At 38.7% G+C, this 27,712-nt stretch overlaps 1 protein-coding gene across 1 annotated transcript in view; it reads right to left on the bottom strand.

Annotated features, from left to right (window-relative positions):
- Positions 1-1,393: 1,393 nt before the first annotated feature.
- LOC124162880 (protein saal1) overlaps positions 1,394-27,712 on the bottom strand; it is a 29,968-nt gene continuing 3,649 nt past the window's right edge. Inside the window, exons 3-5 of the mRNA XM_046539573.1 lie at positions 20,948-21,272; positions 15,493-15,750; positions 1,394-1,649 (exon numbers count right to left, since the gene is read on the bottom strand). Coding sequence (XP_046395529.1) covers positions 1,489-1,649; positions 15,493-15,750; positions 20,948-21,272 — 744 coding nt within the window. The 3' untranslated portion in view covers positions 1,394-1,488. The remainder of the gene's footprint in view (positions 1,650-15,492; positions 15,751-20,947; positions 21,273-27,712) is intronic.

Here is a 27,712-nt window from a genome sequence, read left to right on the forward strand (position 1 = left end):
AATTTTAGTGGAACCCTTAGCTCTACTCTTTAACTGTGGAATAGTAAGGGGGAGTTTCCAAATCATCTCAAATTCTCTGAAACTGTTCCAATCCATAAAAAAGAGATGGATACATCCTTACCAATTATAGACCGATTTCTATTTAAGAAGCATTAGGAAAAATATTTGAAACTCTGATAATGAATCAAATCTGTGAGTTTTTTGAGACAATAACTTGTTTTCAAGTTCCCAATTGGGTGATCATGAAGGAAAATCTAAAGCAATGCACATCAGAAATATAACTTACAATACTTTAGTACTATAGCATACTAAAGTACATATGTATTGTGATTTATATTTCTGATGCATTAGGATAAGGATTCAGCCGTATTTTGACCTCAGAAAAGCATTTCACTGCGTCGAGCATTCTGACTTACTCAGAAAGCCAGAGCGTAATGAGTTTAAAGAAGGAGAATTAAAACTAAGATTTAAATTTGTCTACTTCTCCTTGGGATATTATTACAACAGTAAGTAAGACAAAAATAATCTTTTGGTAGAGATATACATCGTATGGATCATATTTTTTTAGTCCAGTTATTTATGGCAGTGAAAGGTAAGGTGGCATTTATTCCAGGGTCGTATGAATTCTGAGTCTTTCATAAAAATCAGTGCAATTGAAAACTCCATAGAAAGTGGAAACATCAAACGTTTGGAATTATTGAATCATTTTGCTTAAATATTATGACAATGCCACTGATAAAGCTAAGGGTGTACAGTACCATGTATTCATGATTGTAGGCAAGGTGACCTTCAGCATAACTATTCGAGACCTCGAATATCGAATACTTATGAGTATTCGCGGATACTATTCGCACATCTCTAGTTGTAACGCTATTTCAAACATGGCCGAAATATGAGTGATACACAGTGGATACCCAAAGATTGCATGCCATGCAGCTGTGGCAAGGTATGCTTGGGACAAAGAACATAGAGAGAGGGAGAGCCATGGAAAGCAAACAATTTCACAGCCACGGAGCATGCACCAGCAGCACCTGGGAAAAACGTACACTCAAGTGCAATTGACATAGAATCTGGGAGCTCCCATAGAGAAGCCATTGAGATATTTGCACAAACAGCCACAAAACTTCAATCATCAGAATGGATAACCATTGTTACTGGAAGACTGCACAGAAACGACCACTTAGGATGAAACCTGCCATGGAAAAGACAACACCAACTTGAGAAAACTAATGGACCAATCAGAGAACAGCACCACTTATGAACGACAGCCAAATCCCAGCAATAATCACTTCCAACCTGAAGATGTCCAATGGAAAGTAGGCACATATGCATTCATGTAATGGCTATCCTTCAGAATGGAGAATGGGGTACACATGCAATGAGAATCGTGACACAGAGAGTTATTAGAAATTTATTGAGGTTAGTGATGTAAGTACAAGAATGAATGTCCTCGGCTGTGTCACCACAATGTCTCGAGACTGAGGCACATCACCCTGCAGGACTGCACCCACCCCCACCATCCTCCGGCTCTCCTTGTTGGGACAGCGCTTCCAGAAGCTCTGTGGCCAGGGTTGTGTGCACCGTGCTGCCCTCCGATGGCTGCGGCCACAACCGGCCCACAAGGTCACACACAGCCTCCGCATGTTCCCCTGCGAGTAGACACATTGTCCTCCCAACAAATGGTGTCCAACAAAGACATCACCAAGCAATGACCTAGTGATGACAGTGACCTCATGTCCCCAAGTTTAATGGAGAGGTCCTTAAATGTTTTGCTTTGATAGCAAAAAAATTTAGAATGGATGATAAAATTTGCCTGTTCTAATTTCTCTCACAAAATCAGGCTTCACTAATGCCCTACAGTTAAGATTAGATGGGATAGGAAATTAACTGATATCACTGTGATATCATACAGTGAACTTACTAAATAAATATGATATCCAAACACCTTGACTTTAACAGGATTAATATTTGTAGTCATCACTAGGGAGAGAGGTGGGTTATTCCACCTCAATTCATTGAATGTTTGTCCAAATGTTAGGGTGCCAGATTTTAATGAAACATATGTATGGGTATATATCCACCTCAACCCTAATACCCAATGACAGTTTTGCAGTAAAAAAATCTTTTGAGAATTTGAATTTTTCACATTTTTGCCAAAAAAAGTGTCTTGAATCATGCGATTCCTTCTTGTTTCCCATCACATTGACGTTGGGCCATCATTAATGGCTGCCCAGCCAGCACAAAAGATAATTTAGAAGGAAATTATTTTGGTAATTTGGGGAAAATTTACCCAAGTAGCATTTACCCTTTCTTTACCGCATAATTACTCCCGTGCAGAATTGCCAACAGTGATAAGTATAAAAAATATACCGTGAGGCATTTAATTTATTGTATGAGGTTGAGAAAAGTTTAAAGTATAAAAATAAAGTTCAATATATCCACAGCGACACTGTAGTGATATTTTTCAAATTATTTATCGATTTCATTTCGAAAATAATTTCACATTATACACGCTATTGATGAAAGGCTGTGGTCATTTACAAATATTCAAGTACTTAAAAATTATCTGATTATTTTCATAGATACAAAGAGAAGAGTACTAATTTTCATTGGATAATTATTTTTGCTAAAATCATTTTATGAAAGGTCGAATTCACATCTTGACGGTTGGCTATTTTGGATCCTCAACTGTGATTTGCGAATATTGGACTGTAACGTTGGCTACGACTGGACAAATAAACAATGAAGGAAGAACATGAATACGGCTGCAAACTCCAAAGCAACGTGCCTGGCAATTATAATTTCTTACCATTCCTGGAACATGAAGTAAACTAAAGGAAGTATGTACTAAGTTACCTGCTATAATGCTGCAAATAGTAAAATTGAATTCAGTGGAAAATTTAACCAGAGAGTTACATCACTTTTTGTTATGACGCCATGGTGAGACAATACTTTTTAATGACCTTTATAACTGTAATTTGGTTCTCTCAACCTCTGCTAAAGTATAGCGCTCTTAAAGATTTCATTGAAAAATTCAGGTGAAAAAGGTTTGGAAGAGCAGTTATTAGGATTCAGGTTTGAGCGACTTTGTTTCCTTGTAATCATGCCTTGAGGAGTTCAGTGTGGAATCTGATGTCGCCAAGTGCTCAACGGAAGAAAATTAGTTCCAAGTTTAACATTGTTTCTATTTTAAAAGAAATCAAATCGGCAATTCCTCTTAAAACATATTTGTTATTTATTTCGGCCATTCCTCTTTCATCGAGTCCGTACGTCCTCATGAATGTAGGTTTTATTTTTGCTATTATTTCTCTTTCACCAAGTGGTTATTACCCAATATAAATGTCGTATTTTTCATCAATCAATAAACAGCTATTCTTCAATATCAATGTCGATTTTGTTCATTTATCGTGCATATGAATGCCTACAACAGATATGTGCTGTTAGTTCACAATAGAACCGATAGAGGGGGTGACGTCATGTTTCTTTTAAAGCTCCACAGATGGCTCCGATGTTGCATCGGGAAGTTTTGCCATGAAAAAGTACGGATTTTACCCAAGTTTTACCACCAAATTACCCAAATTTTACCACTTAAATTTACAGATATGTAAATAAGGGTAATATGGGGTAATTTATCTTTTGTGCTGACTGGGTTATTTTAAAGCTAATACTATGAGGCAAAATATATATATACAAATTGATATGTTAAAAATTCATTTTTAACATATCAGTTTATTACCTTAACTACTGTGTTGTAATATTATTGTGTTTAAATATTTAAAAATATGTTAAATAACTTTTCTCAAAACTTTAATTTTTATATCTGAAACCATCTAAGTTACTAATCCAAAAATAAAATTTAGTGGTAAGTTATAATAGTTAGTAATATTCAAATATGTATTTACATTTTTCTCCTGCTCGGCGTTCTGGCTCCTCTATTAGAATTATAAACTGTAGGCTTAAATACAATGCTGTATGGGTAATAACAGCTGGAGACCAAAGTAATCTGACTTACAGCTTCAATTACAATATCACCAATATTTGCTATCTATATTATTTTGACTTTGTACATATTACATATATGACTTTGCATTTGACGACACCTAATATGGCATACTCCATTCATCACAATGAATAAAAATATTATTATTATTATTATCCTTTAATTTTCTTCAGTTTTCACTGAGTTGTTTTAGTGTAAAGAGCACGGGTTTTCACCAAGGTAACTCTGAACTGTTGAATTGCGTTGAGAAATTTTCTCGTGATATAATCATCATCACTGGTCAACAATCCTAGGATTGGTTTGACACAGCTCTCCACTCAGTTCTCCTATCAGCTAATCTTTTCACTCCTACGTATTTCTTCTCTTTCACATCTCTCTTTACTTGTTCCATATATTTTGTTCGGGGTCTTCCTTTTCCATTCTTGCCTTCCACCTGTCCTTCGACGATTGTCTTCATCAGGCCATCATGTCTCAAGATGTGGCCTATAAGGTTGTTCCGTCTTCTTATTAAGGTTTTCATGAGGCTTCTCTTCTCTCCTACCCTTCTTAGGACTTCCTCGTTACTAACTCGGTCGATCCATTTGATTTTCATCATTCTTCTGTAGCACCACATTTCAAAGGCCTCTATCCTTGCTTTCTCCGCTGCGGTCATTGTCCATGCCTCACTTCCGTATAGGAGCATACTCCAGATGTAGGTTCTTATAAATTGTTTCTTTACTTCTATATTTAAGTTTCCCGCTGTAAGCAGGTCTCTCTTTTGGTGGAATGCTCTCTTCGCCTGGGCTATTCTGCTGATAATTTCTTTCTTGCTTCTCCCGTCAGTAGTTATCTTGCTTCCCAAATAACAGAATTCATCCACCTCTATCAGTTTCTGCCTCCCTATTTTAATGTTGGTCTTGACTTCTTCTCTTCTGCTGCATACTAAGATCTTGGTTTTCTTCGTGCTTATTTTCAATTGATATCTACTCTGAAAATAAGCACGTAGAAAACCAAGATCTTAGTATGCAGCAAAAGAGATATGACAGGTTGAAATTATTACAACCTTTTGCAATTTGATGTATGTATTCGGATGGAGGTTGAGTATTTTGAAACTATTTCGTATATGTTTTGGGATGATACTGGTAGCTGAGAAGAAAATTGGAGCTGTTCCATATTATTTTTATTTCTATTGCCAATTCTTGGTACATATTTATTTTTCCGGCTATTGTATTTTCGATGTTACGCAACAGTAGCACAGCAATATCAACTATATAATAAGTTCTATATTTCTTGTCAACATTATATCTGGTATATTATTAACTATAGTTTTATCTGTTTGGATAGGCAAATTGTAGTAAATTTTAAATTCGCTGTTTTCAAGCACTGTTTCGGGGTAGTACTCATAGTATGGGGTCTTGGTATCTATTAACTTGTGTTGGTAGGCCAGTTTTTGGTGCATGATTTTTGTAACTTGATTATGTCTACTTAAATACTTAAATATTCTGTATCAGCTAACATCTTACAGCCAGATATAATGTGTAGGATTCTTTCAGGCACTTGAAAAAATCTTCTACATTTGTCATCTGTTATGCTTCTATCACCCATGATGTACTTTGCATAATTTTTAGCGCGGGTAACCTGGTCTTGTATTGCAAGCATGAACCCTTGGGTTTCTCCATAAAGTTCACCAAATGACAACCATTTGTTTGATGAGATTTTATGGTTGATTGAGGTCATTGATGTGTCGTCCAACTAATTCCTTCTGGGCCCATAGTTCTACCTTTCTAGAACGGCTCTTGTGTTGGTTGTTCCATTGGTCGTGCCATTTTTTATAGATTTAATGGTGTTAATTTATTGTTGGCATATACTACTGATTTGTGCAGCATCGAACTGTTTGATTTATCGTAAAAGAAATGTTTTAGTCCATGAATTTGATTTTTGAGGAGCTGCTGTATATCAATTAACCCCCTACCTCCCTTATAGCGGGATAGCATTAGTCTCTCCATTGCAGCCTTTGGGTGATGTAAATTAAATTTTTTGAATGATGTACGTATTGATCTTTCTATGCCTGCTATTTCGGTTTTGGTCCAGTTAACCACTCCAAATGTATACGTCAACACAGGTACCAACACAGGCAAAAGTATTGATGGCTTTGATTGTATTTCGTGCATTTAATTCTGTTTTAAGAATAGATGTTAGTATTTTATTGAATTCAGTCATTAATTCCTTCTTGATCTGTTTATGTTATATTGATTTTGCTTGCAGGAATCCAAGGGATTTGTAGTTCTCATTTGCTTCCATAGATTGAAGTTACGATGCTTGATTTTCCCTTTTTCTATGTGAAGCAATCTGCATTTATCAAATCCGAATCACGTGTTTATATCAGTGGAGAACCTACTTGTGACATCCAAAAGGTACTTGAGCTGCATTTCATTTGAGGCATAGATTTTAATATCGTCCATTTATATACAAGGTGAGACAAAGTAAAACTGGTGTTTGTACTATTTTTTTTATTTAGTATCCATATTTAGTGCTATTGAGGGCATTTGATAATGGGTTCAATGCCAGGAAAAACCAGAGTGGACTCAATGAGTCTCCTTGGAATAAACCCCGTTGTATGTCAATGGTTGGTGTTGTAAAGCCTTTACCCGATTTATTGACCATTAGGGCTGTTTTCCACTTTGCCATAATTGCCTCTAAAAATTTAATGATGGTGCCGTGGATTTTGTAAGTAGTCAGAACTTATAACAGCCAATTATGTGGGACACTGTCAAACACCTTACGGTAGTCAATATAAGCAACATGAAGGTTTCTGTTATTTTTGCGTGATTGTTGTAGTATTACAGAATCGAATGTCAATAGCTCCTTGCAACCCATATGAAACTTCCCGCATCCTTTTTGCTCTTCTTCAAGTATGTTATTCCGGTCAATATGGCTATAGATTTTATTTGTGATACAAGATGTGAATATTTTATATATAGCAGTTAGGCATGTTATGGGTCGATATTGTGTAGGATCTTCCGTATTCATTGTTTTAGGCGTCATGTATGTTATCCATGTGGTGAAGAATTCAGGGAGGTTTGTTGGATTATTTATAATATCAGTAAAACATTTCGCTCTGGCTCCATGTAGAGACTTAAACTTTTTATACCAGAAGTTTTGAATTCCATCAGGACCTGGTGATTTCCAATTATGTGGATTTCTTTCTTGAAACTATTTTAAAGTCCTCGGTTAAGATTTTAGTGAACTGCATTTCAACTAAATTGAGGAGTAAGTTTTCTTCGTTTTCAATTCAGCTTGCACTGGAATTGCTTTCTGTTGGGGCCGACCATATTGAGGACCAGAAGTTGCATACTCCATCCTGATCTTATTATTATTATTATCATTACTGACAATATGTGTACAATCTAGTTGACTATCAACATTTTTTGTAATTTTGCAAATACATCATGCCGACAATACCAGTTGTGTTGAGTTTTTGAATGCTTCATCAGTACATCAGTCAGTTGAGAAAATTGGCCGAAAGGTTCACTGAAATATGGCATGATTCGGTGGTCGAAGATATTTCTCCCTAATGGAACTGTAAACCACTTTCTTCTTTAATATCACACCATTTATGGGCAGTCCTGCAGACCTATTTTGACAAAACCACTTGAATAGTGCACATTCCATTTGCGGTCCCATGCCGCAAATGTTTTTGGCTGCTAAGTGTTCCTAGCAATTTCACTACTGCACGAATTTTATCTTTCTTTATTACCGTGTACCACGTAAATGAAGAGACACCAAACCGCCTTGCTATAACAGTCTTTTAAGTCCAGCTAATTTTGCACTTGTCTATAATTTTAATTTTGTTATTAAGGCCCAAATATTTATGTTTCCCAACATGATGCATTTGCGCAAACCACCTGATACTACTACGCCCCTGAAACTGAGTACACTCCGCCCCTCCAAGCAAGTAAACTCCACCCCTTACCCACACCCTAACTCTCCGTTGTCGTGTGATTGGGCGCATCCAGTCCATGGGATGGTACAAGTTTTTCAATCGCTCTCCTCTGCTGAATGCTGAGGCCCCATAAATCAGCCCTCTGCCTTGGATCATGCTCAACGGATCAGGTGCATTGAGTCCACCCCTCTATATAGTCCGGCCACCAAGAATTGTCTGAGGACAGCCACAAGGGCCTAGTTCGGAGAAGGGGTAAGGTTATCAGGCAAGAAAGGGAAATGCCCACGTTACTTGTAAACAAAATGCTTCCCTGAAGAAAGGAGCCAGAAGGGATGACGACAAGAGCGTGAAGGACCCAAAGAAGGAATCCCTTGTTTTGGTGATTCAAAGGAGAGTCTTGTTTTGGTTTTTCAAGCTTGTTTCTTTGCTTCATATGCATGTGACAACTGTTGCATGACAAGGCGTGGGTGTGAGGTGCATTTTGGGGGCAGTGATTGGCTGCAATCCTTGCTGGCCCATGATTCTCCGCCCCTCCTCTCGGGCTGTCATCAGACAACTCTTGCCTAGAAGAGGATGTCTGCTATCAGCACAGTAATTCTGCTTTTACAATTTTTTTTACAGTTGATCATTTGACGGTGCAGACTCCTCACTCGGTAACCTAAGGTTGATTTTTATTTTACCATCTAGGTAATAATTGCGATTTTCCTACATGGCAATAGCTAACGATGTCTTGATTGAACGAAATTCCTATGCATAAATGAAAATATACATTGCCCGATGGCATGCAATGACAGGTAACTTTACTCTAGCTTTCCATAAGTAAGTTCCCATGTTTAAGACGTAGTCTATTATTCTATTATAGTGGGAAAAGCAGCCAAAGAGGATGGAGGAGGGAACTAACTCCCTCTCCCACTGTCATCTTCCTCCCATTCCCTTCCCACTGATAACTTGGCATAACAAAAGAAAAACATAAAATGGGAGTCCGCAGAGTGAATTCAAGACCATAAATCATGTAAATGCTTGGACATAACTCGCTTTACGTGTTGTAGATTGAACGCACATCTTATATTTTTAGTTTAATAAACAGATAATACAAAACATAATTGTTAATGCTCGCTCAGCAATGCGTCGCCCTCGAGAAATATCTGTCGTGATACAGAGCATACACAGTGGAATTATCTTTTTGACCTCACTAAATCCGATTTATTTTACATGTAAAACATAGGCCGTTTAGCAGTACAAAGATTATCACTTACTAAAATGCGATTTTTGTTAAATGCCGTACTCTCTAAACCGGGCTTCCACTGTATTCAGAAATGCAGAATCTGTGAAAAGTCTATAATTATTTAAGACCATTTTAAATAATGACCCTGTTTACAATTGAAGCCTTGGCATGGGAAAGGAAGTAAGAGAGAAAAAAATCGAAATTTTGTTTTTTCATGGAGAAGGTTGTATGTAAGAATGGCATGGACAAGGTCGATAGTCAATTGCTACAATACATATAAATATATTTTAGGAGCAAATCGTAATACCCAGCAAAAGCTACGTACCCGGCTGGGTATTACAGATATGATTTTTTTTCACAATCAATTAATATCTTCTGCTAGCCATTTTGTCTTGAAATTTCGAAATTTTTAATGAAAAACGTTAAAAGTGTAAATAATTTTTATTTGGTTTTAGCAAGCACTCATTTTTTCCAGTGGGGTATAACATTGGACTTTCCTTGATATTTCAGACCAAATATGTCAGCTCTATTGCTTTTCATTATCGAGAAAATGACCTTATATCGTACCCCCGAAAGCAGTTTTTGGGGTAGGCAACCCGCAATGCGCAGGTTTTTTTTTTTTAATTGCTTCATTTTTTTCTGTTCTTTGATCAGAATATTAAGTCTATTTCCATGTAAAGTCACAGTGTATTTTTATTTTATAATGTGTTGTGATACCAATGTAGTGAAGTTTGCCGTCTGCGGTTGAAATGACCAGTAAAAAAAAACAAGTGAATGCCAAAAATGCAGACGACATAGAGAGTGATGCATTCTGGAGGCCCTTATACCTATATAAGGCTCTTCCCGAGGTAAAGCGAAGAGAAAAAAAAAGGTGGAAATTTAGGAGGATTGAGGGAGAGACCACAGTTGTGGTCGAGAGGTTCGCAGCAGGGAGCCCGCCGTCATAGTGGAATCAGGAAGCCAAGGCACGAGAACGCGGCCAAGTGAACAGCAAGCAGAACTCTGCAAACAGTGGTGTGCCGGGCAATATTTGAGAGCTGATATCATCGCCTCACTGACCCGCCTTTCAAAACCCAAGGTTCCTGCACGATCCATTCCCGCTCAACAAAAAAAAAAAGTTGTAAGAATTCTCATTCCATCAACAACATCCTTCGAATGTTCCGAAGTAGTGATGGCATAAACGACTCTTTTTGGTGAGCTGCTGCACCGCTCACAGCGCACTTCAGAGTGCCGCTCGCACAGTGCGACTCAACAAGGTGTTTCTCGGTTTGGGGGAGGGGGAATGATGGGTCATGAGAAAGGGAGGGGAAGGTGTATAGGGGGGGGGTTGAGCGAACATTTAAAATGCAAAATTTCCTTCATCATTATATGAAATATTTATTTAAAATTAATCACGTTTGCATTAAGAAACAAAATCTGGGAAACTTTCTTCCCAGAAAGTTTATTTCGTCTCTCAGTAATAATTTGTCCAGCTTTAGAAAATATTCTTTCGCTAGGAACTGAGCTACCAACGACACCAAGCACCTTTTTTGCCATATTACATAATTCGGGGTACTCTGATTTATGTTCACTCCACCATTTCAAAGAGTTAGCAGTCCTATTCAGAAGAGGCTCACTAAGGTAATTGTTCACTTCCACAATGCTGCTTGCTCGAGAATTTGGCTTTTGCACTACTCCTGCCACACATTCGTCAAAATCTTTCCAAATATCAGATGTTCCCACAATAATTCCTTTATTAGCAGCTGCTTGCGGGCTAGTGGTGGTCAGAACCTCCTTCTCTTTCATTTGACTTGCAACCTCAGTTATTACTCTCTCCTTGCACTTTTCAAAATCGTTTGTTTTGGTGAATCCGTAATGTTTAAATCTAGGATCCAAGAATGTCGCCTCGGCTAATAGTGGATTTTCTTCCACAGACTTGAATCTTTTATCCAGTCCCTCTGCTAATCTTTTCGCAGGTGACGTGACTCTTCTGGATATGCCTTCTTTCTTTGTCCACTCACTACACCAGTTCATTAAATAATGGTTGAGAAGAATAACTTTAGAAATTTGTAACCTGCTTTTCACAGCTCATTTCCTCTGTAACCTCTTTGAAAGGTTTTAAAATTTGACAACAATGGGAAATTAAAGTCATTTCACTGCCTGAGATGTTTACAACATCCGGATACTCTATAGCAATCAGAGACATTACCGACTTTTATTTTCAGCATCCTCTCTAGCATGTCGTAGGTGGAATTCCATCTTGTTTTCACGCTTTGTTTCACTTTTAAAGTAGGCTGCTGCATCTGCATTTGCATTTTCTTCAATTTTTCTGCAGCTTGGGGGCTTCTTTTGAATAATTCCACTGTGGACTTCACCTTGCTAAGTAAATCTTGAATTTCTTCAAGCCCCTGCTGAACAATTAGATTAATGTTGTGGGCAAAGCAGGGATAGTTTCTCCATCCAGCTAATTTAATGGCAGCAACAATATTTGCAGCATTGTCACTGATTACCGCAACAATATTTTTTTCTATATCCCATTCATGGACAACTCTTTTCAACTCTTCTGCCAGATTTTCATCCGTATGCCTCTCAGAAAAAGGGAAACACTCTAGTAAATTACTTTTCAGTTCAAATTCTTCATCAATAAAGTGCACAGTCACGGAGAAGAAATTTTGGTTTGCCTCGGAAGTCCAACCATCTGTGGTGATACTAAAGTACCGTCCATTCCTTAACTGTTTTTTAACTCTTTCCTTCGTCATATTAAATAGATGGGGGATTAGATCATTAGAAATTTTCTTCCTTCTTGGTAAGCAATAGGAGCTGTTCAATTTTTTCACAAAGTTTTTAAAATAAACACTCTCCACTAATTGGAAAGGCAGATAGTTTTTCACCAATGTTTCCACTGGGGTAAAATTTAAGTCCTGATTTTTTTGGGGGGTCAACGGTTTCTTAACAAACTCCGACAATGTTGTTAGTACACTTGGGCGGTGCTCAGCATGCCCGTACTCTGGATCACTCATCTCACCAACCATGTTTCTTTCTTCTAAATTTTGGAGACGGTTGCCCTCTGTTGACGTTGACGTACTTGCTCCATCTTGATGCACCACATTGGAATCTGCATTGAATATTCATTTGGAATTGATTAGCATCAGAGGTAGTAAAATTCTACTTTTTATAAGTTGCTATCAATTATGCTAACTATCCTTGTAATAAAAAACAATTATGTTATTAACGTCCGTATTAAATACTTACCCAGCCGAAGTAAAACTGTGGGGTGCAGCATACGCAAATATCTTGTTAAATTGAAATTACTTCCACCTTTGTGGGATAAAATCTTTGAACAAAAATTGCACTTCGCTTGTCCAGATCGTCTTTGAAGTACTCCCTAACTCTGCTAGTTTTCTGTTTTACTCAAGGTGCCATATCTTGAAATGAGGTGTTAACAATAACCCAAATTACAATCGTCGAGTTGGACCGTACCCGATTATAAAATCAGCTTCTAAAGGCAATAAAATTTCAGTTTTCGTCGAAGCCAATGGGAAGGTGTCAGGCCGATCTTGCACATGAGACTACACTGAGGTCGGAAAAGAAAGCGCCCAAGGCCTAAGACAAGCAAATAGCCTTTGCAAAGGACAAAGTAAGAAGATGGGAGAAAAAGGAATAGGAAGGGATAATTCCGATGGCTCATTTCCTTGTGACAACATTGTATCACTTTTAATGCTAAGCGAGGGTGCGAGAAGCAGTTGGGGTTCAGCGATTGGGAGCGAAACATGCAGACGTCAGGCTTCCTCCCCCCTCCAACTGTTTCTTTTGCGCTGTCATTAGGTATCTTTTCGCTATGGCAACTATCATACATTGTCATTTTCATAATTGACTCTACGTATTTTAAATTTGTATTGAAGGCACTAGGATTTCAATCTCACTTTACAGTGGCAATTGTGATGGTCCAATACTTTGTGCTTTATTTGCCACACATGTCTTGATAGTAAAATTAATTGGTACAATTATACTAACCTTTTGATGTAAACGAACCCAGAGGTGTAGCATCAAAGGAGTAAAAGGTCGGGGTGGGAAGTCGGGATTCGCCATCGGGCCAGCGACCAGCAACACCGCTGAATGAACCCATGGGTATGCAACTTAATTTTAAACGTAGTGTATTCGAAAATTTAAAATTTTTCTTACTGATTTTTGTCTAGTAATGCTTAACAGGAGATATAGCTTACCATTTCTGCAGATACGTAATATCTTTCATGGAATATGGGCAATATAATTTGTCTCCCGAGCTTAGAGATGACAATTTCAAATAATTCTGTTGCAACAAAATATTCTCTCCAAAACTACATGATCATGTTAACAATTCATAATGAATTTCCTCAATTAATCTTAGTTGTTGGTGTTAGAACAAATTTTCACTTTTGTCTCGTATTATTTTCATAAATTTGCCGTTTCCGAAAACTTTTACATGAGCATCTTCCACCATTTTTCTTCCACGATGCATGTAATATGCATGAGAGAGAATTATGATAAGATTATTTAGAGTATTACCCAGAAAATGGATCGGGATAATCTTTCAAGCAGCGTGAAAAGGTGAGCAGTGGGCTACCCGCAAATAGTGCCGTGTGCTCCCTTTGATCCGCCAAACGTGCGATGAGCCTAGCACAGAAAATGTTTGTGGAAGGAGTCGGGTGCACATAGAGCCCGAATACCACCACAGTCCGCACACGACTCCAACCTGCACATTGTGCGATGAGGGAGTCGTGAGCGCCGGGATTCTGACTTCGCCTCACACAATTCCAGTGCACAGTGTGCGCAAAAGGAGTCGTGTGCCCTTTGAGTCTGACTCCCACCGCATACGACTCCAACCAGCACAGTGTTCGCCGAGGGAGCCGTGTGCGTACTGCGGAGGGGAGGGAGCCGTGTGCGGACTGCGGAGGGGAGGGAGTCGCGACTCACCAAATAAGACTCTCTCGCCTTACAGCTCTATCTGCTGAGTCGCACATTTGAGCTGACTCACTCGCACAGTGACCATCACTATTCCGAAGGTTCCCACATTTCAATTATCATTGACTCCCTACATATTCTTTTGGATGGCGAACTCTCATAACTTACCTCGGTGTCTTGTCCTTCCTTGGTCATTAAATCCTCAGAAATAGAAGACAAGAGACAATGAACTTTAAGAGAAATTCTCTATTTCCGAAAGTGTGTTAATCACGGGCATTCATTTGAGGCGATGTCATGCGCCTTGCCCCCAATCCCATCTGCTATCCCATTTCAATTATTTTCTATTTTAAGGTGATGCCATGTGTTTTGAAGGGTTGATTATTTTTTTTGTCTAAAGGTGACGCCGTGTATGTTGTAAAGGGTTATTTCTGTTTTGTCTCTATATTTTTTTTCGTTAAATTTGTTGTGAAAAGGACATATTTCGTTTATCTTGCCAAAATCGTCGAAACATCCTTCACTCGATCGATCGCCTCTCAGAGTACCAAGGCGGTGCAAGCGGAACCTGGGGAACCAAAACTGTGCCCTTATTTCATTTACACAACAAAAGTCTGGTTGTGGAGTGGCATCAATCGCTCTTCGACCGTACGGTGTCATCGCCTGTCACGGCCGAACAGCACCACCTTTATTTAGCAGAATCCCGACTCATCATCCCCAGTTAAAGGGAAGACAAAAAGGCACAAACTTTGTACACTTCACTGACTTACAAAACTTTGACTCAACTGCTTTCAATCATCAGGATTGTGATGATCTCAATAATTTATTGTACATTCTTAGTATGCAAGTCTATATTCTGCACAATAGGTAGGCATAGCTATTAATAGTAGTTGTGATGCAAAAATTTCACCAGGTTTTCTTGCTGACAATTGAAGACCTGAGTGGAAGACCCTTATAATTTAGGAAAAAATGAGATTTCCACAGACACAATAAGCCCCTCCTCCCCATTACCAGCACCAGACATTATTTTTTTTCAACAATAAGTTCCAAATAAATTCAGCAGATATTTTTGAAAACATACATTCTATCGTCTTGAGAGGAACAACCATAATTTTTTTCTCCAAACTTCACCTTTGGTTTGTCGGTGGCACCGGGGTAAAGTCCCCGACTGCTAACCTAGAGGTCGCGGGTTCGAATCCCGCCTGGGTGGCTTGACCACCATCCAGGGCATGGATGTTTGTGATTGTCAAACAAGTTAATAGTAAGAGAGGACTATCTAGTCATAAATTCGCTTGTGAAATAAAGACGACATTATTATTATTATTATGCATCTGGTTCTTGCTCATATGTCTTCAATTGAGTTTTAATGCATAAAGTAGTGATAATTAATTATAATGCAGACTTCAGAGCAGCATCACCTGGCCTACTTACTCAACGCATTTCTTCCCTGGTGATGGTAAGTCATGCGGTGCACCACAGTGATCCAGTGAGCACAAGCCGCCTCTACCCTGCGCAGGTTTGCTTGGCTGTCGGACTCATCTCCTGCGTGCGACGTCACCTCCTTGAGTGCCTCCATCAGCGCTTGGATGCACTCGACCGTCGAGAACTGCTTACAGAAGTGATCACCGCTGTACCAGGTCAAGTTGAACAGCGACTCAAGCAGTCCCAGAGTGGCAGTGAGCAGCTCCGCTGCAACGACCACAGTTCAGGTGAAGACGGCATGGACAATCCAAAATCACAATCGCGTCACATCCCACTCTAAATTTAACAGATCAATCTAAGTTTCAGCAAAGCATTGCTATTCTCAAGGTGTTAATTACGCCGGCCAAGATTCTTGCACATTTTCAGCTAACCACCAGATGCCATCAATTCAAATTCAGCAGTACATTTCTCCAAACAGCACTAGTTTTTTTTAACAATAGAAACTAAATAAACCGTGAATAACATGGCAGGAGTTAAAGTTGTGGTTTCGACAGCAATGAAAATACATAAAGAACAGAAATACCTGTCTGGCCTAAACAGTTAAAACTGCTCATCAAATGGATCAATTAACTGCATCAGCTCGCATTCACAGCAAATGGCCAAGCACCCTTAGTCTATATAGGTCGTTGTTTTGTGGGGGAGACATCACTACTGCCTCGGTTGTAATGCATCTGAGGCCTCGTGGTTGTAGGCATGCGGCTTTTAGAAATTCACTAATTTTTTGAAACTTTGTTTTTTAAGCTTTTGAAATAAACATTTTGATTTGATCTGTTTAATTTTTCCAGTCATTATGGGGGCAGTTGGGGGGCTGCTGGTAATGTGGTCTCAGTGAGGTTGACGTTGCCAAGCCATAGGTCTTATTAAAGGCCTGAGAAATGCCACCTGTTTCTTATAGGCTCTGCCAGCGAACCAGACCACAGCGTCCTAGTCGCACCCCCTGGGCAACGCTGACCATGGAATGATGAAAGGTGAGTTTCCGGTGCCTTAAAACCGGATCAATTTGGCCAAGGGAGGGAAAGGGCAGGCAGAAAATCCAAGAACCTCCACCAATGTAGTGGGGATTGGGCGTGAGGCCGATAACCTCACCTTGGACAAAGTTTCGGAAACAACACAAAAGCCTCAGTTGGACAGGAACAATGGATCTCGACAATGGAAATCAAAAAGGAACACGAATAAGGATATCATATGTGCAACTAGGAATGTTAGGACAACGTTAAAGCCTGGTAGGATGAAAGAAATTGCCCAGGAATTAAATAAATTTAGAATTGATGTGGTAGCAATCCAGGAAGTAAGGTGGCAAGGACAAGGGTGCATAGACAAGTCTGATTTCATTTAAAGGTAGATTTAGAAACATTACCCTAATATCAGCCCATGCCCCAACGAAAGACAAATATGAACTTGAGAAAGACCATTTCTATGATGGATTAGAGAGACTTCTGTTAAGGACACAAAATCATGATAGGATTATAATAGCTGGGGACTTTAATGCACAAGTAGGGCAGATCCATGAATGTGGGGCGCTAGGTACTCACTACATCAGACTAGCAATGAAAGTGGCGTTCTCCTTCAACAATTTGCCTCGAGAAATAACTTGGTAATTTGGTAATTAAGAGTACCTGTTTCCCACACAAAAGAATCCATTTGGGCACATGGACAGCCCCGGGTTCAGGAATTGTCAAGCAGAAAGGCCATGTTCTGACTAATGGCAGACATTCATCATCAATAATAGATGCACGCAGCTGCAGAGGGCCAAATTGTGACTTTGATCACTCTCTAGTTAAAGCCACAGTGCGGGAAAAGGTAGTCGCTCAAAAAAGGTCAGAAATGCTGAAAACGAAAAATTGGAGGCTAGATTCATTGAAAGGCAAGGAAGTAACCCTGTTTCAAAATGAAATGAAGAGAAATTTGGCCAAGGTCAAAGAGTGTGTAGATGTGGAGGATGAGTGGAATGAAATCGAGCAAGCTATTAAAGAAACAGCAGATGAGGTGCTAGGAGAGGAAAGGAAGACATGAAACTAAGATTGCTTTGATGAGGAATGCAAGATGGCTTTGGAAGAGAAAAATACTGCTTGGAAAAGGATGAATCAAGAGGAGAACCAGAAAAACCTGCAGTGAATACAAGGAGCTAAGAAGGAAGGGCGACAAGATTATGAAAAAGAAAAAGAGACAAATGTTATAAAGAAATACTGAAAAAATTGAGGAACTGTGTGAACAAAATGAAGTGAGGCAATGCTTCATAGCAGTAAATAAAATGAAAACTGGATTCATTCCCAGACTAGGGGGATGTACAGATAAGGCTGGAAATATTATAAACGAAGGAAAGAAAATGATTGAGAGATGGGCTGAGCACTTGCAGGAACTCCTCAGCAAGGAAGAGGGGAGTGAGAGAGAGTGATGATTCAGAGGGTCAAGAAGCAACAAATGAGGATAACGAGGAAATGGCCTATGAACCCTCTAGAGAGGAGGTGGAGGAAACCCTCAGGAAAATGAATGAAGAATAACCGCTCCCCAGGAGAAGACAGCATCGTAGCTCAACTGCTAAAATGTGGCGGTGAAGAACTTTTAATCAAATCTCATGAGCTAATCACTAATATATGGCGGAATGAAGTAATGCCAGAGAAATGGAAGACAGGTATAATATGCCCCATACATAAAAAAGGAGACACGCTCTTGTGTGGACACTATAGAGGTACATATCACGCTGCTGAATGTAACATACAAGATCCTGTCAGGAGTGATAAGCAAGAGGTAGGCAGTATTCCGGGAAAGCATACTAGGGAGATACTAATGTGGATTCCGGCCTAATAAGAGCACAACAGACCAAGTTTTTACGTTAAGACAAATTATAGAAAAGTTTTATGAGCATGAATTAGACATACACTTTTTATTCATCGACTTCCAACAGGCATTCAATAGCATAAACCGCAGGGAGCTCGTGAAACACCGATCTGGCTCCAAATCTCACCAAAACTAATCAGGTTAATGGGAACCACATTGAGAGGAACAAGAGCAAGAGTTAAAGTTGAGAATAGGATGAGTGCAGAGTTTAAGTTCAATAGTGGAGTTAGAAAAGGCGATGGGCTGTACTCAGCTGTACTCTTCAACCTGGCTCTCCACAAGGTAGTAGAAGCCATAGATTTGAAAAGGAACGATATTTGAGAATTAAAGTCAGATCTGTGCATATGCGGATGATACTTCGATTGCAGCAAGAAGACTAGTAGACTTGTAGAAAAATTATGTGATTTTGAAAGGGGAATGCAACAGAATAGGCCTTAAAATTAATATAAGTAAAACTAAGTACATACATACATGGTGATGTCAACAGTACAGAACCGAAGAGAGACCCATGACTTAACAATTGATGGTGACACCTTTCAGCTGGTGTAAGCAGCTTTACTTACCATGGATTGAGCATTAATAACTACGTATGTAGTGACAATAACCTGAGGAGGTGCATACATAGGTGAATGAATTGAAATAGGGCTTTCTCTGTCAATTGAAAATTATTTATGAATACATCAATCAGTAAATGAAACTTTAAATGACATAAGTGCGGCCAGTGGCATTGACATATTGCTCAGAGGCCTGGACAATGACAGCATCGGATGAAGAAAGACTCAGAACCTTCGAAACACATATCCTTCGTAGAATATATGGCTCAGTGTACTGTTTGGAGGATAAGATATAATGAGGAAATAGAACAACTGATCGAAGGAAAGAACATAGTAAAGTTCATCAAGGCACAGAGGATACGATGGATGGGACACGTTGAGAGAATGTCAGGAGATGAGATAGCAAAACGGATGGTTCAAGGGAGGCTATTCAAAGGAAGGAGACCCAAGAGCAGATGGATGGACCGAGTGCAGTGTGACCTGGGCAAGATGGGAGGGAGAGGTTGGCGGGAGAAAACTGCCAATAGCTGCATGCGGACAAATTGTGCAGCAGGTGAAGGCCCACACTGGACTCTAGTGCCACGAGAAGAATGGGGGAGTAGAACAGCTGCTACAACAACAGCTAAACACTTTCAGACTAAGGTAAAAATTTTAACTTCCCCGTGATCCAAAAATTTTTTTTTCGTCATTTAAGCTTAGAAGTGTTACATTCATCAAAAATGATCTAAATAGGTAAGTCATTATGCAAAAAAATTTATATTATTTAAGATTTTTTTTGCCATCATCGATGACACTCATCATTGATCTGGAGAAGGCTTTGGCACTCCTAAAAACTCCTACACAGACCAATTGATCTACTCCAGTTGATGACACTGTCTATCTCAGAAGTTATCAGCCTTTCACAACATGTTCCCCAGGTTACTGCTTATTCCGATGTCCCCTTCCAATTTCAATAAGGAATTAAACACAATTGAACTAATTGCTAAAAATAACAGCTACAACGAATAGCTAATTGATAGTTTACACCGGAAACAATAAAATAAACAAGCAGTGAAAGAAATTTATGGATCCCAAAGAATCCACAGCCTAGTGGCATATAATCCTTTATTTAAAGGACATTGGGCCGAAGATTCACAAAAAGGTGCCAGAGGATAAGATTAAAGTTGCATTTTAAGATAAATCCAACCTCAGGAACATTCTTACCCTCACAAAAGATCCCATCCCAAGAGAAGAAAGGAGTGGGGTGCATTGGTAGTGTGGTAGGCTTTCCATAAAAAATAAGATAATACATAAAAAAACTTCAACATGGTGTTATTTCCAGGACAAAAAATGCAGCCAATACAAGTAACCATATATAAAGTCATATTTACTGTTCAATCTCTTGGGAAGATTCAGGTTGTGTGCCTGTCCTGTTTTGCCTTAAATTTTCCACAGCAGAAATTCTATTGCAGTTCTCCTTAGAGAGCTTTTAAAAAAAATTGTTCATGAGTGGGACAAGCATCGCAGTGCAACGGCATATGCTAAGAGAGGATTGGAACTCTCTCAACTCCCTCTTATGGGATGTTGCATTCACAAAAGCATTGATTTTAAATTTTGCATTCCAATTTTCTTTCTTCAACGAATAGGGATGTGAAGTATAAGGTGGAGGGCATTATCAGTGGATATTTGGATCCAAGGTATCCGATCCAACCATCCCTAGTTAGCATCATAAGGTTAAGACTACAAAAGAATACCTGCTTATCTCTGAACGCTAAACATATCGTGTAAATTTAGCTGAAATATGCCAATTAAATTTTTAATATTGAAAGTGGGAATTTTTATTACTGTCGAAAGTCCAGGCATTCGTCAGCAAAACCATGGCATGAGATAACAAAAAATTTGCAATTTTTTTTCTTAAGCTCCAATGCTCAAAATGCGTCTCTTACACGCATTTATACGTAATTAGTGTCATAATGACTTTCCATACACATGTAAACCGTTCATGCGATTGAAAGTAAAATGAGATCATTTACCATTCCTGGAACTGGCAAGAATGAAATTGATACTGCGGCAGACCAATTCACTCTCCTCTCGTAGGCACCTTGTCCACAGGCAATCGCCTTCTTCCAAGCTGTCAATTTCAGCCACATTGTCCCCACCTTCTTCAACGGTAACCTTCGTTTCCTTGGCCACATTCCAGATGCAAGTAGTCAACAGTCTCACCAATTGTAATAATGTTGGGCTGTCAGTGAAAGTCAATAGGTTGATGATGATCTTGATGAGTTCCGCGTTAGAGCCAATTAGCCTCCTCACTTCCTCTTCGCACGCCACATTCCCAAGGATCCCAACCATAATTTCCTACAAAATGATTGTCATTCGACAATTATTAATTGAGAACAATCTTAGCACTCCTTTAATACCTACATAATTAGATGAATTTTGTTCATCATCAACATATAAACATGACTATAGATTTCTTAGTGCAATTTGAGTGACCTGATTAAATAAGATAATACATTAAAAAAACTTCAACATGGTGTTATTTCCAGGACAAAAAATGCAGCCAATACAAGTAACCAATGATGGGCTGTGGCAGACGCAGGATGAATAAGCAAACTGTCAGTAACACACACATTAACACAATGACTCTTCGTATCCACTATCCATATTGACACATTCAATGCGGGCCCAATTTTCATTCAAAGTCGTCAAAATCCGAATAAGTTAAAATAAGAAAGAAAAATAGATGGGAGGTTTCCAGGCCACAACTTCCGTTCAAACACTGCTATTTGCATACGGCGCATACGGTTTGAAAGAGGGAAGGCCATGTCTGAAGACCATGCACACGATCGGAAGACTTGGAAGTGGGTATCAGTCACGTACGTACGGAGGCGGAGAAGTAGGCTACCGAACCGACCAGCTGCTGAGCACATCAATTGACGTGCTGGGAATCACTGAATGTGTTGAAGCCGTTGGCTGCATCAGCCGTAGAGGTGGCTGCTAACAATAGAGCAACTGCTACAAAATTATTGGTGTTAGAGTATCTATCAAAGCCCCCAAGCAATGAGAGGGTTTTGAGATCAAACTCTGGAAACTTAAACCATAAAACTGCTACAAACTGCTCTTGACTAGAAAACCATAATTCCCAGAATGACTGTTGTCTTGATATAGGTTTAAAAGTGAAAAATGCTGGTTTAAAATTTCTTTTTGTCAATATTCAGAGTCTTAAAAATAAAAACCTTGAGCTCGAACTACTACTGAATGAAATAGGTACTGATGTTCTAATTCTCGCTGAGCATTGGCTATGTAAAAGTGAAATATCCATTTATGCCATTGAAGGTTTCCATCTAGTTTCATCTTATTATCGACAGCAATTCAGATGTGGTGGTGTTGCTCTCTACTGTCGTCCTAAGGTACATATCATTGATTTAAATATTGATCACTCTATAGAGAAATTGTGTGAATGCCTAGCTGGTCTACTGAAAGTTAATCACCAAACTTTTGCCGTTTTATCTATATATATAGGGTACCCTGTGGAAATTTTAATGATTTTCTACATGTTATGAATGATGTTCTTGTGTTTGTTCTAGCCAGAAACGTTGATGGCTTAATAATATTTGGGGACTTTAACATCAACTACTTAAAAGACTCAAGCATGAAAACTGATTTCCTAAATCTACTCAACTCCTTTGGTCTTCATGTTGTAAACACTGATCCCACAAGAATAACCCCACAATGTCAGTCCCTTCTAGATTATTTCATTACGGACATTCCAACATCCAAGCTGGTGTGTAAGACTCTTAATACTGGCCTCTCAGATCACTTAGGCCTTAATGTATATATTGATTTTGGTAAAGCCACATGCAAACCCTCCCCAACATATTTAACTAAAAGACATTTTCATTATGACTCACAGACTGAATTCTCAGTCTACCTGGCACAGGAATCCTGGGATAATGTTTATGATGCTTCTGATGGTGATAGTAAGTTTAATGCTTTCTATAATGTTTTTGTAATGTACTTCAATTATGCATTTCCACCCAGAAAGACTAAGCAAAGGAAAACAGACAATACTCTAAAAATTTACTCTCCAGAGCTCATAGCTATGTCCAATCATGTTCGTACGCTTCACTCTCAAAGGAAATTGAATGATCCAGCCTCACACCAAACATATCTAAAAGCAAGAAAGGAATTCAAGACCCTACTCTCTGCTACCAGAAAATCTCTAATAGATAATTACATAAAGAACTCTAGTAATGTAATAAAATCAACGTGGGATGTCATTGGGAATCTGACAAGAGCTTCCTCTCAGGAAAGTCACCCGACCTCTATGAAATTCAATGGCTTCAATGCCACAGAGCCTATGAGTATTGCTGACATGTTCAACACTTATTTTTGCAATATTGCTTCTCAGCTTACAGCTAACATACCATCACCCAGCACTAGCCAAAGTCATTCACTTCATGCAATGTTTCTCTATCCAACTGATTCCTCTGAGATTATAAAAACAATAAATTCTTTCGACAATAAATTTTCTGCTGGGCTTGATGAAATCCCTATGCCTGTTTTAAAAACTGCCTCCAATCTCATTTCTATGCCCTTGGCTGATATAGTCAACTCATCCTTCTCTTCAGGTCAGTTCCCATCAGCTCTAAAATGTTCTCGTGTGCTCCCTGTTCACAAAAAAGGCTCTCGTAGTGAAGCTGATAACTACAGACCAATATCTATTTTGTCAGTTTTCTCCAAGCTATTTGAAAAATTATTTTATACACGACTGCTGGGCTATTTACTATCTTGCAACTCACTCTGTGACAACCAGCATGGCTTTAGACCTGGCAAATCCACTATCTCTGCCTCTTTTGAGCTAGTTGATAACATCTTACTTGGCCTAAATGACAAACTCCTAACTGTAGGAATTTTCTTTGACTTAACTAAGGCCTTTGACCTAATTGATCATAGTATCCTAAAAAACAAGCTCATCACTCTTGGCATCACTGGTCCTGCCCTAAAATGGATTATGTCCTACTTAAGTGACAAACAACAAGTTGTTTGTTATCCATATAGATCCTCAACTATAAAATCTGGTCCCTTGAAACTAACCAGAGGTGTACCTCAAGGATCTCTCCTTGGTCCACTGCTTTTTTTACTTTTTATTAATGACCTTCCGAATCACTTGTCACATGGTAGAACCATTCTTTATGCAGATGACACCTCCACCATTGTCACAGCCAAAAGTGCTCAACATTTGGTGGACATCACTAATTTGACCATTAAGGAAATGCATCAGTGGTGTAAAAACAACAACCTCATTATTAATGAAGATAAAACTCTCTTCATACAATTCCTCATTAAAAGCTCTAACAAGAGAGTTCTTCTCCCTCATATTAATAATATTAATCACTCCACAAATGTAACTTCAACAAAGTTCCTGGGGTTCCTAATCTCAGATGGCCTCGATTGGTATCCTCATATTCAGGCCATAATCAATAAAATTTCTGTGGGTACTTATATGATCAGGAAATTATCTCCTATTGTGTCATTTGAAATCCTGAAAATGGTTTAATATGCCAAAGTACATGCTCATATTTCCTATGGAATATTGCTTTGAGGAAATTCAACTGCTCAGAAAAAGGCAATTAAGACTATGCATCAAGTTCCTATCCGCACCCCTGGCAAGCCCCTCTTTGCTGCATCAAAATCCTAACACTCCCTTCTCTCTATATCCTGACATGTGCCAACTTTATTAAAGCAAACCTTGATAAATTTCCTTCTAATGCCACCTTCCACCATCACCACACAAGATCAAGTAATCATATACACCACCAGCAGTACTCCAGCTCCCTCTGTTTAAAGGGTCCCAGGCATTCAGCCTCTGCTGTATTTAACAAAATCCCTGACGAAATAAAAGATTGCACCTCAATTTATGTATTTAAGAACAAGCTGAAACTTCTTCTCTCTAAAAAGTGCTATTACAGCATTTCCGAATATATGGAAGATAATTTGTAAATATGATAATCTCCATGATGCTAGTTGTGACATCTTATTTTGTCCATACTATTGTATTGTACTTATTTATTTCATCAATTCTTATGTATTTAGAAATATTATTTTTATTGTTTCTATGCAAATTGTAAATCTTGATGACACATCATCATTGTATTTTTATTTGATATTAGTATTAGCTTTTTTATGACGTAGCCATGCAATTGTACTATTGCCAATCGGTGAAATAAATTATTATTATTATTATTATAGAATAGTAAACGTTTCGTAAATCGCATTGGATTTCTGATGCCACAGGCGACCTGGATCACTTTTTAAGCACGAGTTGTGACCAAAGTAATCATTATGACTGCAGTACTTCAAAAACAGTCAAATTCATTTTGGATTCATTTCCAATGATATTCTTGCATGTCATGAGCAAATCGATACCGCGCACCTAATAGATATCGGGTTGGTTACTCAGGGAGTCAATGTACTTTTTCTTGACAAGAACAAAGTTAGAAGGGAAAGAGAAAGATTGCGCATGTCTCTTAGGAGGAATGTGGGAACTGTTAAACTGCAAGCTCTTTACTTCGACGAGAGGAAAGACTCTGCTTTCATTTATAGTCAATCAAAGTGAAAAACAATAGGTGAGGAGCATGTAACTCTCGTTCAAGAGCCCGGTTCACGCTACTTATGGCATGTCACCCCATGTGTCAGCAAAGCTCTAAGATTCCATAACGAATTTTCTAGGGGAGGAAATGATCATTATCAATGGACTCCAAGCAATTGTGTGCGATGGAACTGAGGTTAACACCGGAAGCCATGCCGGAGTAATCAGGAGAATGGAAATGGCCCTAAGAAGACCTTTGCATTGGTTTGTTTGCCTGCTTCATTGCAATGAACTATCGTTCAGAACCGTCAAAAGAACTGATGACCCTGGGAAAATTTGTTATCGAAGTTTACGCTCCAATGCGGTTTTCAATAAAATTGAGATAATATTGAACAGAAGTCCTGAAGTATATTATGAACATGATTCTTCTTATGAAATATATAAATAGAGACATCAAATTACGCCGCTACTCTATGATTCAGGGAAATGTAATTTTGCTCACCCAGAGAATATTCCGCTTGCAATGTTAGCCGATGAACGCAGACAAATTTGTGCAATGGCCATCACAAATACATTGAAATCGAGAGAAACTCAGCAGGAGGAATTGAGGAAATTCGAATTTTCCAAAGCTAACCTTTGATGACTCGGTCGGAAATCGAAACGTCGGCAGATATGGAGTTCCTGACCCGGCGGCGATCCCGAGAACTCTTCAATCAGTCCATTCGCCGGGAAAGCACAAAATCTTTCTAAACTTCGATGCTCAAAATTATATGGACTTGGTTGACTGTGAACCAATTGAGGTAAATCAACCACCAATAGTAGCTGGGATGGCAAACAAAAACTTGGTAGACCTTGTTACGGAAAGATCTGTATTAGAAGTACACTTTTCCCTGCCATACACAAGCAGTTGAAAGGGCGGTACAAATGATAATGTTAATATCAAAATCCGTGTGCAGTATAGAACGCAGGCATGGATGGGCATTATCGTGCATAATAGAGGGATAATAATAATAGAAAAGAATATTTTTCTCAGTAATTTATGTGCTTTCACAATCGTGTCCTTCGAAAGGTTGGCTGGGGGGACACGGGTGGAACTCGATGGTAGCCTCTTCCTCGTGGTGAGTTCTGGGTAGTTTCTTTACGAAACTAGCAGAGAGCTACTAAGAGAAATGCTTAGTGTTCAGGTTCTGTTTTTTCTCAGCCTTGGCTGAATTTCTTGTTGAAAATAGCTCCACAGGTACGTTATTCGTCATTATGATTGATGTTAAATTCAAATAATTTACCTTATTATTACTTTTTGTGGGATTATTTACTACCATATGATGACTTATTTAATAAGAAATGAAATTCAATCGAAATAAATATTATTTTACCTGTAATTTAGCCCCCAAAATGGAGTTTTAGAAATGTAGGCAAAAATGAGATGTGTTGTGCGGGTGGTCTATACTCTAATTTTGTTGTTAATTCATAGACATTTTTTTAACCATAGATTTTGTCAAAAAAACTTCAAATTTCATTTTCATAAACTATAAACATGTATCCACTCTTTGATATTATCCATTATCCCATATTTTTATAACATTCGTCTTCATAGCCGTTTGATTCTGAAATCAGCCTGATTTTTCGCAAAATTTTAAACTTTAGAGCTCGGGCGGCAGTGGTTAATATTATCCGATTTGAAAAAAAATTTGTGTGCGAGATCCTTATATCATTTCGCAACTTTCCCGCATAGGGCAAATTTGATCAGGAAAAAAAACCTTTTTTCGGCCCACCCTAACGCACGCATCTTCTTTCTTCGCATCACCATTTCCATTTTTAATGCTCCCTGCATGAACTTATTTCTGAAAGTTTTAGGAAAGTAGTAGTCAAAATATATTTCTGTCTGGAGAGTTTTTGAGTAGTTTTGACTTCTTCCACTCTTACTAAGTATTGTGTCACTGAATACACATCAGAGAGGCAAGGGCGTACCCAGGATCAAAACTAGGAGGGGGACGAGGGGGAAGCCATGCTTGCTCAAGTTATAGGTAAGATTTAAGCATGGAAGAGGTGAATGAAACCAACATTTTAAGGAAACTGTAACAGCTCTTTATTAGTTTTTTTTTAATTATTTGCTAGAAAACATATTATTTTCCATAAAGAAATTTGCAATTTTTGCTTCTAAGGTGGGGTCCTTCAGCTCCCCTCCTCAACACATTTGCTGCGG

Source organism: Ischnura elegans, chromosome 7, assembly GCF_921293095.1.
Source record: "Ischnura elegans chromosome 7, ioIscEleg1.1, whole genome shotgun sequence".
Lineage (NCBI taxonomy): Eukaryota > Metazoa > Arthropoda > Insecta > Odonata > Coenagrionidae > Ischnura > Ischnura elegans.